We start from the raw sequence: 16,345 nt of genomic DNA, 5'->3' as shown, positions 1-16,345 counted from the left end.
GGAATAGTTTAATACATCAATGAGATAGAAAACTATTTAAAAATGTAAAATACAAAATGGTACGTATAAGAGCATAAGCATTACTATATTAAAAATACACCCGCAAAGACTGAAAGCTAATATACAAAAATGAAGACAATTTTCTAATTCCTCTCTCACCCTCTCTTAATAAGTTAGAAATTCTTTTTAATCTACTAATAAAATTTTTCCCTATCAACATAATTATCCTGCTATCCTAGTGAACTGAGGTAAGTATGTCTTGAATTGAGGTAGGTCTGTTTTTACATTATCCAAAATATTTTCACTGAGAGCCAAAAGAATTATTACACAGCCAAACCTTCAAAGGCAGTCCCAGGGAACGAGAAAGAAAAACAAACAGCTCTTTTCCTTTGTAACTTTTTTCACGTTCACCATGAGAGCTTTTATTCTTTCTTGACTTACCTGCAGGCACGGTCAGGGGAATTAAGAATTTCATAGTAGAATACGGAGAAATTGAGAGCAAGACCCAAACGAATCGGATGCGTGGGTGGAAGTTCTGTCATTGCAATATCACTAGCAGCTTTATAAGCCACTAGGCTGTTCTCGGCAGCCTCCTTCCTGTCATTTCCTGTGGCAAATTCAGCCAGATACCTGTGGTAGTCCCCTTTCCTAAAACAAAACAAAAAAACAGAATTAGGAATAATGCTTTTTAAATGAAAAATAAACTTAAAAACTTTCTATGTAAAAGAGATTTAACAATCAACAGGTATACTTAAATAATTTTAAAAAGTCTTTTTCAGGAATGACTGACTCATCTATTTAGTTTTCCTCCTTAGAGAGTTCAGATTGCCAAACATAAGCAAAATCTTAAGAAAAATTAATGAAAAATCTTAAAATGAAATAAGTTATCACTTCATAGACTAAAATTAAATACCAAAGTGGTTCCAAAGAATGTCACAACAGTTTGCTAATCATGAAATAAAACTTCTGTATAAAAATGTTAAGATTAAACTAGGTAAGCACTGCAGTAGCTGGGGGAACCCCACAGGTAAATGAATGTAAATAGGTAAAGCAAACACCTTAGCACATTTTTACAGTTAATAGTGTGACCATCTAAATTCAACAGTAATATTTCATTAGCACGTAATTTGCAAATGAGTATACAAAAATTAATTTGAGAATTACTCCTCCCATCTATAACTATCCTTACAACATTAAACAACTATTCTTAAAGTTGAAAACCTACATAGAAAAAATGATTCTAAGAAGGCCAACATTTAATCTGACATTTTGCCTTCTAATATAGAACCTACATTTTATAATAGAAAACCTTGGACTCGCCAGTGTTAGCTGCTGGAATGAGGTGTTTGTCCAGTACATCCAGAATGTCACAACAGATTAACTTTAATTCAGTCTCAACCTGGGGAAAAAAAAGGTCAAAAAGTGTTTATGTCTAAGAAATTATATAAATTAGCACACATTCTACCTCTCATTTTGAAGAGAGCCATATTAAACAGAGTATGCATTCCTTTCTAAACCTCCACCCACTCCTCTTAGTAAAGTTGCCTCGAGGTTATAGAAATTTTCTTCTTTTTAGTGCTATTACTTAAGTGTTGTTGTTTTTTTTCACTTTTATGTATTCTTCCGTGGTTTTTCTTTTTAAGTGCTTTTTTAAAAAAATGAATTCATAGCTCAGGTACAGAAGAGTAACACTAATTTACTTCTTAAGTGCTGTGCACTTATATTAACTTTTTAAATAAGGTAACAACTATTGACTCCATTTACATTGGAAAACAAAGATTATGATATCTGCCCCAAGTTCACCAACTTAAAGAACTTAAGAGGCAGGGCTAGGATTTGAACCAGGGGAGTTCGCATGCCTACCGTCAGTTTACAAGGGGTGGAATAAAAATTCAAACCAATGCAATTTGCTTGCCTCTAGTGCTCAGATTCCTAATCACTGCCATGCTCAACAGTCAATCACTTTAGTGGTAGAGATCCATAGCCAGTCGTGGCACCAAAACTCTTCATACCAAAATAAATATTGCCTCTCATCTCAATTCATTTTTCATGCCAAAAAAGCACACCACTTCCCCCACACACATAAATATACACGAAGTCTGACAACTAAGTCTGACAATTAAGTTCGCGAACTTGTTGCAACCATGTTGCTAACCTTTTTTATCAGAGGGATTATTTTGAATTTATACTAACTAGACAGTTAATGACATTTACTATTTGGAAGTGCTGAAAAGGTTACATGAAAAAAATTAAACGACCTGAACTTTTCACCAACAATTCATGGCTCTTGCATCACGACAATGCACCAGCTCACAGGGCACTGTCTGTGAGGGAGTTTTTAGCCAGTAAACAAATAACTGTATTGGAACACCCTCCCTCCTCACCTGATCTGGCCCCCAATGACTTCTTTCTATACCTGAAGATAGAGAAAGACATTTTGATGACATTCAGGACATCAAGGGTAATACGACGACAGCTCTGATGGCCATTCCAGAAAGAGTTCCAAAATTGCTCTGAAGGGTGGACTAGGTGCTAGCATCAGTGCATAGCTTCCCAAGGGGAGTACTTCGAAGGTGATCGTAGTGATATTCAGCAATGAGGTATGTCGCACTTTTTCTAGGATGAGTTCACGATCTTCATTGTCTGACCTCATATCTTGCTCTCCTCGTTTTCTATTAATTCAGTGACCCTGCTGAACCTTTCCCAAGTTCTTCTCATGCTCTCTGTAACCTACTTTCCTTTGTAAATAATTTTCCCACTCTCTCCTTTCCTATGATCTTATCCTGACCCTAAATGAAACTATAGCTCTTTCCTGAATAAACTACCTCCCCTGTGGCTTTTAAAGTAGAGCTTGCTCTAGGAGAAGGAAGATTTCTGAATTTTCTTAGGTCCTCACTGACTCGGTATAACTGCTCTCCTATTACTCCAAACCCCTCCTTCTTGGAAGCTCATCCTTTAGGTTCTAATTTCTGTTTCTGTCATCAACAGAATCTGTAGGCCCTGCAGCCACACTGAGTACCTACAGCCTACCTCTCCAATTCTTGGAATCACACCAAAGTATTATCACCCATGTTTCTTTCAACACAGTTCCTTGATCTCAACTCCATGACCTTCACTTGTCAGTACCCCTAACTGTGGCTCCTCTATCCTAGAAGTCTTAAATTCTAACATTTCACTGCTGGACTATAACTTCCTTTTATAGTTATTTTACTCCTGTTATTCCTACTTAGGGACTCATTAAGACCTTCAGCCTCTTGAATCTTTCATCTCCCAATTTATCAGTACCTCTCTACTTCCCATTTCCTTTCCTAATTAGCCCAAATCCCACATCTAACACAAGACTTCTCTTTCTTCACTTTCAACTTTCTCATTTCCTCACCCCTCTGAGACACCAAACTTGTCTGACAATCTATATTCTTTGTTCCAACATATTTGAGGGTAATGGTCACAGTGAGATCAGCTCACCAAGCTTCTACGTGAGTTAAGTTAATCAAGTTGTTAATCGTTCAGATATGTTAAGCACTCAGAACCTTAGTTTTCCCGTCTATAAATTGGAGTAATACCTACCCTTTACAGGGGTCATTTAAAGATTAAATACAATATCGTGCGCAATTACGTACATTATAAATATCTTCCCACTCAGAAGAGTTTCCAGCAGAGCTGGAGATAGTCACCTGTGTTTTCCCTTTCCCTCCCCTTGATGAGCGCACTCCCACGCTCCTTGGCGCCCGCTTCTGTAATCTCCCTCGCTGCACTGTGTTCATATACCTACGTCTTCGTCTAGGATGCTTCTCCAGAGCAGCACACCTGACATTTGGGGATCACCTGTTGTTGCGGGGGGCTGCCCTATGCACAGAACAACGTTTAGCAGCATCCCTCCTCCTTCCCACTAGATGCCAGGAGCACCCTTCAAGTTGCGACAACCAAAAATGTCTCTGGACATTGCCAAATGTCCTCTGAGAAGCAAAACCACCCTCTGATTGAGAACCACTATGCAATATCAATGGCTAGCAAACCTCTTGGACCAAAACCCACAGTAAGAAAAATATTATATAAATGTATATAAACATGTATGAGGCAAATATTTGTTAAATTGCCGAGTGGTAATTTCAAATCACTCTATGAAGTATTTTGCAGTTACAACAATAAAAACAAAGATTAAATTAGTTTTTCACTTGTGCGCTGCTCAAAATTGAACACCACTCTCTGCAGCTTCCAGGGAAAAAAGTTCTCCACCTCTGTCTTGAAATATTATATAGCCTGTAATTCCTAATTCAGGTGAGTAAAAGATGCAAGTCCATTAAAATATAAAATATCTATTACACATATACAACAAGTGTATACTACGCTGTGATCTAAAATATCCAACACCTAAGGCACCTTTCTTTAAAGATATCCAGGATACGACAATCTCACCATTTGCCGATATTCCCGAATCATTTTTAGTTTGTCTTCTCCTCCCTTGTTTTCTTCTTTCTGTTCAATGCTGCTGATTATTCTCCAGGAAGCTCTTCTAGCTCCAATCACATTTTTATATGCAACAGATAGGAGGTTTCTTTCTTCAACTGTCAACTCCACATCCATCCCTGCTACTTTCTTCATTGATTCCACCATTTCTATACAAGAAAATAAAATAGACCGCAAAAACTAAGTTTTGTTAACATATCTCGTTTCAGTAGGTCTTTTTTCTGTTAAGCTAATATAAAATAAAAAAATTTTAGTGAAAATACAATAAAAACTAACGTGAGTAAAAAACTAAAAGAAAGTAAACTAAGAGCCTAGAACAAGAGAATCTGAACTATACGTTGTATGGAATCAGAACAACTTCAAACAGTACCTAGTAGTATATAGTATGGTTTGGCAGCCTCTCTCTCATATTAAATAAGGTAACTAGGAACACACACCTACTTATTTCCCAGTAAAAATAATTGAGCTGGCAGTTTAAGACAAAGATTACAAATTCACAGGCTCTATCTAACATGTATTTTCTTACAAATAAATTATTTCCAAATACAGATAAAGTATGTTTCCCAAATAAGAGTTACGGGAGGAAGGGGAATTCATTCACATAGCAAACATGTACTGAGCATTTGGTTATTATCTTTGGATGTTCCCATCCTTCCTCCTTCAGGACACTGCACACCTCCTATGAATTCATTCATCGGCAAAACTCTTGATGGTTCCCATTTGTTACCACTAGGTGGCAAGCAAAGAAAGAGGCCCAGATAATCCTTGGGAGACCCCAAGTATAGGGAAAAAAATAGGTAACACAATGTAAAGGAAGAACCAGAAACTGCTCAGTAAACACTAACTGAATAAATACATTAATGAAAACTATGCTTTTAGAGAAAACTAAATGCTGTATTACCAGTGGCTCTCCAACTTCAGTGATTCAGAATTTCGGTGATGAGACCCACGGGCCTGCATTTTAACACGCACCCTTATAGCATTCGTTAACACTCTAAGCATAAGCATACCTTAAGGTATGACGCAGACGGTGACTTTATGAAACACTGCTTAATGGTATGTTAAATTACGTGTAATCCCAGGAAAATACCTGTTTTAAAAAATTATCGTTTCAGGAATATCAGTTAATACAAATATTAAGATGTAATGTCTTTGAAAAACAGTTCACTAGTTTCTTATATAATCCAACACCCTAAGAATCAGCAACCCCACTCCTAGGTATTACCCAGTAAAAATAAAAATATAAATAAAATAAAAATGTATATTCACAAACACTTTTACACAAATGTTCACAGCAACTTTATTCTTAATAGCCAGAAGATGAAAACAACCCAATTGTCTGTCTATATGATGGAATACTACTCAAGAATAAAAATGAATTTCAAAACTTCATGCTAACTGAAAAAAACAGACCAAAAAAGACAGTATGATTCCACTTGAATCGAGTTATAGAAAATACATAACTATAAAGACAGAAAGCAAATTAAGTGGTTTCCAGGGTATGGGGGTGAAGTGAGGGGTTTGTGTGCAAAGGAATACAAGGAAAATTGAGGTGGGGGGAGGAATAGAATTGTTCTACTGTGGTAACAGTTACACAACTTAATGCATGTATCAAAACAATGATTTGTACATTTAAAAGTGGTATACTTTATCGTATATAAATTAGACCTCAATAAAGCTAATAAAGCAGTTCTGAAAAATGCAGTTTTTAGAAAGTGCGTTTTTAATATACATCTAGTCACAGGATGTGGAGTACAGCATAAGAATAGTCAGTGGAAGTGTAACAGCTGCTTATATACCATATCAAAGGGGTAGATTAGGGGAGAGGGGCTATCACTTTGAGAGGGGTATAAATGTCAATTATGGTGTTTTGTACACCTGAAACTAATTTTTAAAAGTGCATATTCAAAAATGCAGTTCTAAAACAAGGAATATTAGGGAATATGGTGATAAGACAATTTGTAGGAGCCTAGTCATTCATTTCAAACATCCAATGTTTGAAAAACCATAGTCATGGAAAAAAGGCTAAATTTAGGGCCAGTGGAGTAAAAGGGTTTCATTTCAAGCTCACTTCTACAATTACTAGTTGGTTTTCAAAAACTAATAAACAAATCAAACATACCTCAGAGGTAAAACAAATTCATAGATACAGAGAACAAACTGGTGGTTGCCAGGTGGGAGAGGGGTTGGGGGACTGAGTGAAAACGATGAAGGTATTAAGTACATACTGGCAGTTACAAAATAGTCACGGGGATGTAAAAGTACAGCACAGGGAATGTAGTCAATAAAATTGTACCGTGTTTCCCCAAAAATAAGACCTACCCCAAAAATAAGCCCCAGTTAAGATCACTGGACAGATCACTGGCATTTAGCACGTTATGACGATGTTCCAGAAGAAGATGACATGACTGTATTTGAATAAATGTAGATTGTTGTACATGAAAAAATAAGACATCCCCTGAAAATATGCCCTAATGCATCTTTTGGAGCAAAAATTAAGACCCGGTCTAATTTTCGAGGAAACACGGTAATAACTATATATGGTGCCAGGAGGGTACTAGGCTTATCAGAGGATCACTTCATAAGTTATATAAATGTTGGGCCAGCCCGGTGGCTCAGGCAATTAGAGCACCATGCTCCTGACTCCGAAGGCTGCCGGTTCGATTCCCACATGGGCCATTGGGCTCTCAACCACAAGGTTGCCGGTTCGATTCCTCGAGTCCCGCAAGGGATGGTGGGCTCTGCCCCCTGCAACTAAGATTGAACAGGCACCTTGAGCTGAGCTGCCACTGAGCTCCCGGATGGCTCAGTTGGTTGGAGCGCATCTTCTCAACCACAAGGTTGCCGGTTCGACTCCTGCAAGGGATGGTGGGCTGCGCCCCCTGCAACTAGCAACGGCAACTGGACCTGGAGCTGAGCTGCGCCCTCCACAACTAAGACTGAAAGGACAACTTGACTTGGAAAAAAGTCCTGGAAGTACACACTGTTCCCCAATAAAGTCCTATTCCCCTTCCCCAATTAAATAAATAAATAAATAAATAGATAGATAGATAGTCTAATCACTATGCTGTACACCTGAAACTAGTATAATAGTGTTGACTGTAATTGAAAATTAAAAAAAATTTAAGCAAACCATTAATTCACTTTTCTAAATTGGTCCCCCAAAAACAATGAAAAAAATAACCTAGCTACACCAAAAAGAATATTAATTCTTTAAAATTGTAGGACTTTGCAACACTATATGTGGGAAAACTATACACAATATCTAAACCCATCAAAAATTTAATAATGATCTGTCTCTGGGAACTATTCCAGATGGTCTAGATTTTCTTCAAATTTCTGTGCTTTAAAATTTTTCAACAAAGAACAGTATTTTTAAAGTGTGGAGGGAAATATATTTAAAAGACTCAATATAGACTACTATCCCTGAATCAGTTAAGTATATAATTCCCTTCATTTAGAAAGCCACAAAACAATGCACAGAAGACTGATACAACTACAGAAGCAGCAGTTACCCACTTTTATTAACAGCTTTATTGATCTCTAATTCACATACAATTCACCCGTTTAAATCGTACAACCGTCACTACAACCAATTTTATAACATTTTCATCACTCGAAAAAGAAAAGCTCCATAACCATTCGCAGTCACTCCCGTTACCCACAACTCGCTCACCGCAGGCAACCACTCATCAATCTACTTTTCATCTCTATGGATATATAAACGGGACCATGTAATATGCTGCCTGTTATGACTGGCTTCTTTCACCTGGCATGTTTCAAGGTTCATTCATAGTGCGGCACCTACCAATACTTCACTTACTATATATATGGACACACCACATTTTATTTATCCCTTCATCAGTTAATGGACATTTCAGTTGAAGTTCCTTTATTTTGGGGGGGGGCTATTATGAATAATGTTGCTGTGAACATTCGTATGTTTTCAAGTCTCGTGTGTATGTATGTGTGTGAGCGTGTGTGTATACATACACACATATAACACCTAGGAGTGGAAGTGCAGGGTCACATGGTAACTTTGAGGAACTGCCAAACTGTTTTTAACACGTTGCGTACGGATCACGAGAATCTTCACGAGGGATTTAAACCCCGCCGTACGCAACGTGTTAATAGGAGCTACACCATTTTTACATTCCCACCAGCAATGTAAGAGGATTCTAATTTCTCCATATTTTCACCAACACTAGTTTCCTTTTTTTAAAAAAAGTCATCCAAGTGGGTATAAAAGTGGTTGGTATCTCATGGTTTTGATCTGCATTTCCTTGGCCATTTGTAGATATTCTGGGGAAAATATTTATATGCTTTGCCAATTTTTTAATTGAGTTATTTGCCTTTTTACTGCTGAGTTGTAGGGGTTACTTGTAAAACCCCAACTATTCCTCTTCATCTTCAGCAATTTCCCCATTCCTGAAGGTAGCAGGTTAAGGGATAGTGGAGTAGCAAAAGTCTAGAAGAGGAAAGAGCCTTCCTACTACCACTAAAAGTTCTACAATCAATGTTTTGTACAAATTATGACTATAATGAAGCTCTTATGATGACACTGGTGTCATCCTTATCACTTTACCAGCAACAGAAGCATGATCTGAACTGTGACACAGCCCACAAACTATGTTAAAGCTCTGATTTATCCAGTCTAGAAGGACCACACCCTCAAACCTCCATCAATAGAGGATTAACACCAATTATATTCACATAAATTTCTCAACTAGCATTTCATGAAATCATCTTAGCAGCAACCATTTCATCAATGTGATCTAAGCATTTCTGAGACAGGGAAAACTGTCAAATCTGTTTACAGCAAATATGATCATAATTTATGACCAGAGAACTGCGACTCATGGTTAAATCACTATTGCGGATGCAAGCAAAGGCATTTTGGTACATGAAGTTTGGGCAATAAAATACAATTTCTGGGACTTCTGTTAGTTTGGGGACAATGGGTAGCTGAACATCACTACTGTTACAGAAACTCTGGGACATATAATCCCCACAACTCAAAAAGGGCATCTTAAATATGCTGATTAAAACTGTTTTGGGGCGGCCGGATGGCTCAGCTGGTTAGAGCACGAGCTCTCAACAAGGTTCCAGTTCGATTCCCACATGGGATAGTGGGCTGCACCCCCTGCAACTAAGATTGAAAACAGCCACTGGACTTGGAGCTGCTGGGCCCTGGAGATACACACTCTTCCCCAATATTCCCCCATTTAAAAAAAAGGGAAGGGGGCTATGGTTCCAGGTCACTTCCCATTCACTGTGAGCTAATAGCCTAGTTAGACATTCATTACTTTACACCAGTTTGCCTCTATTTGTTACTGGACTATCCTCCCAAAGAGTCAAATATTTTTCACCCAGACTTTAACTTTGGTTCTTGGTTTTGCTCTTTGAAGTATTTACACATTCATTCAGTAAATTCATTTATAAATAAAACACCTCATGCCAAGCACTGTTCCAAATGCTTTGCATGTACAAATGCATTTAATCTTCTCAACAGACCTTTGAAGCAGGTATTATCCTCATTTTATACAAGCAAATTAATGTAGAGGTTAAACTTGCTCAAAAATCAAATTCAGTAGATTACAACACAGGCAATCTGACTCAAGTTGTGTTTTGATTTAATCATATTGCCCCAGATTTGGATTTTTGTTTGAATTCATCTGTACGGGGATCCTTCTATTTGCTTTTATAAGAACAGATTCAAGGAGAAGGGAGAACAGATTCAAGATAGTTTCAATGACAACAAAGACACAAGCTCTTATTAATCCATTAAAATATGATTTATTCCTGCTTAGAACATACCTTTTCACCTCAGTTACCCACCAGTAGATACCCAGTAGAGAGCAGATATTCCCATGCCACTAACACCTCTACATCCACATCCCAAGATTGTCTCTGAAAGCTGGTTAAAACAAGTCTCTTCTGAGTTTCAATTATCTTTTAAAAACAAAGTACAAGATCTACAAAGGGGCACATCTACACTTGACTACAATCTACCACAAGACCTAATTCTCCAGTTCCTAGTGAGAGGCAAGGTCAGAATGGAAACAAACTGTTCACAATCCGTCATGGGGAAAGGAGCGCGCTCTGTACTGGCTGACACGATTCACGTGCCTTGTACCAAAACATACCAGCTCATAACCATAATTTCTCCCAACATGGAAACAAAAAATGTTTGTCAGCTGTTACAACTCACAATCTTGACTTTAAAGACAGAAAACTGAAACTAAGAGTAACCTGCCTAAAGCCACACAGCTAATAAGTGGTAAAACCAAAATTCAAACTTAGACAATCAAACTTAAGCACCTGAGATCTTAACAACCACATTCTACTAACTTTCCAAGTAGAGTGTTCATAGAAACAAATTCTTAAGTCTAAGAACATTGAGGGCAATCGCCCCGAGTTCCGCAAGTAAAGAGCCTTAGCATCAAACACTGCCTTAAAAAGGTTCAGTCACTTAAGCTTCTGAAGGTCCTGTGTTTACTTTACGTAAAAGTGATCAGTAGGCCAATGACATTTCCTCTTTGCCTACGAATCTGTTTATCTTCCTGGATCAAACTCAAACATCATATTCTGTGAAACGTTCCTATACTCTCCAATCCATGTTTGTATTTCCCTATGTTAAGGATCAGTGTTTTTCTTCCCATCAAATTTTACCTTTCTAAAAGGACATGAACTGTGTGTATCTTTCTATCTCTATAAAGAGGAACACAATATCTAATGCCACAAAAGGCACACAAATACTTGAAAGAATGAAGAGGGTAAGACACTATGTTAAATTGAGATTGAAAAATACATTCTGGTGGGCTTGACTGTCCTAGGTAAATGAAACCTGTTTAAGGATCCTCTCTAGATAGAACCAGACTCTATACAGTCTTTTCTCAGCAATTTCAATAGGCCCTTTGCTGCAGCCCATTTTATTTAGAAGAAAATTTTATTATGTCTCTCCCTAAAGAAGTCTCTGAGGCCCAAAAACCATCCTGAAGGTCTGAGGTCTGTTCGTTAAATATATATCAGGGGTGCCAAAAAAATGAATACACATTTTAAGCAACGTTAACCCTTTGGTCAACGTTGTTTAAGCAGTTCGCCGTAATCAGAAGTGTCTGGACGCTGATGGTAACCACTTTGAGCACCGCTTTTAATTGCGGAAGTCAAATGTGACTTGTATTCATCTTTTGTTATCAGTATATAGTAATAGCTTTTTTTCCTTTCTTAAAATGTTATTTTTTTGGCACCCCCAGCATGTAAGAGGGAATTCACTACAGGTTTCCTATGTTACCACATTTTAGAAAAATGCCTATACATAAAATATTACCAACTAACAAGACTAAGGTATCTAGGGGCTGTCAGGTGGCTCAGGTGGTTGGAGAGCACTCGATTCCCACATGGGCCAGGGAGCTGCACCCTCTAGCTAGATTGAGAACAATAGCTGGGCTGCCGGTGAGCGGCCAGTGGGCAGCATGTGCTGCCGTGAGAGGCCGGTGGTCAGCATGAGCAGCCAGCAACCAGCGCGAGATGCCGTGAGCCGTGATGACCGGCCGGCCGGTGGCCGGCGACCGACTGGCTCAGCCGGAGAGAGCACAAGGCTCATAATACCGTACTGACATGGGTCAGGGAGCTGTGTCCTCCACAGCTAGACCAAGAACAATGGCTTGACTCAGAGCTGGGGGGGGGGGGGGGGAGAGGAAGGCGGGAGGGGGGAAAAAAGACTGGCATCTACAGAGACTTAAAATATAAAGTATCTAATATTATATGATCTGATCTTGTATAAGAAAGGACTAAAAACCGACACCATTTCATTATACAGTATAAGAGCCAAGGTATTTGGGGATAGCCTGAGAACCCTGCATACTGTATATAGAAGCCTTACTGACTTGTCAAAGGCAGGCAGAATGTATAGGGTTTTAACCTGCCTTTTATAAAGTGGCTGGCTGGTATTAAAAGGGGCGGGGGGGAGGGGGATAAGCCCATCAAAGCAACCTATAACAGAAAATAGAAAAGTGCCACTTTATACAATAACCAGATTTGAGTCCCAATCAAGAGCTCCTACAGCAAAACCATTTAAGAGGAACGAGCTCTTCTTTTCTTTAAACCACTAAGATGATCCTGCACCTCACACCCATTAGGATGGCTACTATTTAAAAAAACAAGGAGTGATGATGATGTGGAGAAAATGGACCTGTGCCCTGTTGGTGGGTGCGTAAAATGGTATGGTTGCTATGTAAAAAAACAGTAAGGTGATTCCCCAAAAAATATTTAAAATAGAACTATATGACCCAGCAATTACAATCTCTGGGTATATAGTGAAAAGAACTGAAAGCAGAGTCTTGAAGAGATAGTTGTACACACATGTTCAAAGCAGCACTACGCATAGCAGCTAAAAGGGGAAGCAACCCGTCTCCACTGATGGAGGAATGCGCAAGCAAAAGGAGGTGTGTGTATATACAACGGAATATCATTCACCCTTAAAAAGAAAGGAAATTCTACAATATGCTACAACATGGATGACTCTTGAGAACATTAATGCTAAGACAAAAAAGCCAGTCACAAAATACAAATACTGCATTAACTGTACTTAGTCGATGTCCTTAGATTAGTTAACATCACAAAGACAGAAAGTATAATGATAGTTTCCAGGGGCTGCGGGAAGGAGAGAATGGAGGAACTGTTTAATACGTACAGTTTCAGTTTAAGAGTTATTGGGACGAATGGTGGTGATGGCTGCACAAAAATGTGAATGTATCTAATACCACTAAACTGTACATTTAGAAATGGTTAAGATGGCGGATTTTGTTAAGTGTATTTTAACACACACACACAAAAAGACTAAGATAAGTAGCTCTGCCCCAAACTCTGCAGTCCCTTTCTCAATAAAAAGTAATCCAGATGACAGACGTGACCATGATGGCAGTGGAATCTTCAGATGCCTGGGGACTGCTGAAAAGAAACTCCTCCGAACAAACATGAGAAGAAACTTCAGACAATAAATTTATTTCTGGCTTGCAAGAAGACAAGCTTCACAAATCACTATGTCAAATGGAAAGAATGAGAAGTTATCTTAGGGGTAACACAAAACTATCACAGGGAAAAAGTGTGGCGAAAAAGCAAGGTACCTCTGTAAATTGCAAAACTATAAAATTCACCTTTGTAAAAATCTCTTCAGACCAACTGTTAGTTATCAGGCATGGTTGGTGGTTGTTAGTTTGGGATCCATCAGAATATATTTTATATGCATACACCTGGACTGACATACAGATAAGTCTTTACCCTCTGAGATAGTATAATAGTTCTATTAAACAAGAGCACAAAAGAGGAAGATCTATTGTTAAATCAAAAATGGTAGGGTACGATCTGTACTTTTCAATAAAATGCCACCATCCTTTCCCTCACATTGAGTTTTCCTTTATCACATGATGACTATTACCTTATAGACACTTCACAAAACAACTGAACACTTGGAAATAATGATAAGTACAATAAAAAGATTCACCATCACAGAAAGCCATTCTGCACCAGAAGAGAACAAGGGAAGAGAACATATATTGAAGGATCTTCCCAATTGCTGAGGAAGAGTCTTTTATCCTTTGATGATAAAGGAAAAAACTTAGGGAGTGTCAACAGTTTAGATTTTAAGAATGTTCCCATCTTATGATTATCAAAGAAACTATTAACACTGCGAGCTAGGATCCCTGTATGAAGATGAATGGCTCTTGTACCATATGTAGTAAAAATGTGTCTTCTGGGCTAAAAGTGAGAAAAGAGAAGTACAGCAGCAAAGGAAAACCTGATGTCTGCATGGGGGAGGGGTCTGCAACTAAAAAAATAACCAAAAAGGAACCCAGACCTACGCCAGCAACAGTTATGAGAGATAGCTAGATTGAGGACCAAAGGGAGAACTAAAAGACCTAAAATAAAAGAGCTCAGGCTGGCCAGAGAACTTAACGTGATAAAATGTCTGCCTTAAAAATCTCAAAACTTAGCTCTGAAGAGATGTGGTTTAGAAATTAAGGAATGAAAAAGAAGGATCTCCACGAGAGAATTAGCGTGCACAGTGTTATGATTCGTTCAGACTGAAGCACGCCACGAAAGCAAAATGTTCTTCATATGGCATGTACGTATTTAACAAACCAGCCAAAGGATGACTTCATTCATTTTTTGAGAAGCTGGCACATAATTCTGAAACAGCTCTGCCTCCCCTAAGATTCTGGAAAGCAGAGAAACCTGGATGTAACCTACTTATTAATAGCATCTCAAAATTGAAAGCACAAGAGACACTAAACACGTTCTAAACCTTTTCTAAAGAATCAATAGCTCTGAATTGTGACTGATGACTCTCCCCACAAGATAGCATAGGTGTTCTTAGAAACAAAATTACTCCCCAAATCTCAGATGCTTTACACAACAAAGGCCTCTTTCTCACTTAAATGTTTAAGTGAGCATCCACCATCTTGGAGTTGGACCATTTGCTACTGAGGCTTCCCTGGTAAGGGAAGCAAGGGGAGAAACAGAAGAATCAAGAAAGGGTTTTGTTCACTGCCCTACACACATTACACATATAACCTCTGCTCACATTTCACTGGCCAAAACAGTTCACATGACCCTACTAAGTACAAGAAGTTGGGAAAAGGAGGTTGGGAACACTCCAGTGTCTCAACATACCTTTAAAAAAAAAAAAAAATAGCCAATGAAACGACACTAAAATAAAAAAGGCTGTCAAGTAAAATCAGACATTATTTAAAAGAGCAGAGATACATATAGGAACATAGGACTATGGGCAAATAATGCAGACCACAAATTTTGTCTATAGTTAATGGCATCAAAGCAACAACTTAAAATGCCCCAAATCAGAAAAAAGAAAAAAACAAAACTAACAAAAAAAGTCCCAAGTTAAATTGTTTATATTGAATTTGATATAAAAAAGAAAGTACACAAATTTGGTGGGAGAAAAATTTCCAAGGTACTAAATTTAAGAGGAATTCACAATATAATCTTTATTTAAAAAGGAATAGTCAAAATTACACAAGAGAAGCAGGAGAAGAAGAGAATTACACAAGATACGTCTGATCTCATGAAATCAGTAAGGGCCTTTCTGTAGAAAGTTACCTATATCAATGTCCAAGTGTTACGTTGCTCTCAAATGATCTGAGGACTTGAGACAACTTCCAAGGAGTAAGTGAAATTATCAGCTAAGCAAAATTTGGACAATCACCAAACATAGTCAATTCATAGATAATTCACTGACATCTTTCTGTTTTACAGAGTTCTAAAATATCTAAATATCTTGGTAGCAAAGAACGACTGCTGTTAACATTTAGGGATATATAGATAGGGACTAAAATTTTCCTAAATGAAATACCATGCATTTTCTCTATCATACTGACTAATATTCTCCTAATGGAGACATCAGTTTTGTACCATAAAGCATGGAGAAGAAATTTGACTTGTCAGAGCTACACTCTAATAAACCTATCAGATTAAGCTGGTTACGAAATATTCTCGGATAGCTAAACTGACTTACATTGGTTGCTAAATATTAAATCCCTGCCAAATTTGACAGTTTTTAGTTTCATCATAAATAATTCAGCAGCTTAAGTGTGCTCAAAGTTTGTGATGCCATCACTTAGAAAGGCTATTTGCACTTTTGTGAGTGTATTTCCAAATCATTTACAAGATCTGTGGGATGCTAAAACACAACTTAAGATTTTTACATTACTCAAAATTGTAATTCAATCTACAAAAAAATCATTTACTTAATTCCAATAGCAAATAATGTGGAAAGGATCTAAGGATGCAATAAAAACCTAAGATTTGTAGCTTTAAGAGAAATGTGTTTTCCTAGGGACATAAAATGCTATAGTAGTAA

General features: G+C 37.8%; 1 protein-coding gene across 2 annotated transcripts in view; it reads right to left on the bottom strand.

The window, feature by feature from the left end:
- The window catches only part of YWHAE (tyrosine 3-monooxygenase/tryptophan 5-monooxygenase activation protein epsilon), a 41,172-nt gene that overhangs the window by 7,566 nt on the left and 17,261 nt on the right, over positions 1–16,345 (bottom strand). For both annotated transcript variants that reach the window (XM_019755510.3, XM_019755509.3), the window contains exons 2-4: positions 4,417–4,616; positions 1,293–1,399; positions 442–648 (exon numbers count right to left, since the gene is read on the bottom strand). In XM_019755510.3, the coding sequence (XP_019611069.1) occupies positions 442–648; positions 1,293–1,399; positions 4,417–4,616 (514 nt within the window). The remainder of the gene's footprint in view (positions 1–441; positions 649–1,292; positions 1,400–4,416; positions 4,617–16,345) is intronic.

Source organism: Rhinolophus sinicus, chromosome 12 (assembly GCF_057876585.1).
Source record: "Rhinolophus sinicus isolate RSI-liver-muscle chromosome 12, RSI-T2T, whole genome shotgun sequence".
Classification (NCBI taxonomy): Eukaryota; Metazoa; Chordata; class Mammalia; order Chiroptera; family Rhinolophidae; genus Rhinolophus; species Rhinolophus sinicus.
The sequence above is the reverse complement of the archived record's forward strand: the minus strand, read 5'-3'. Positions and strand labels throughout refer to the sequence as shown.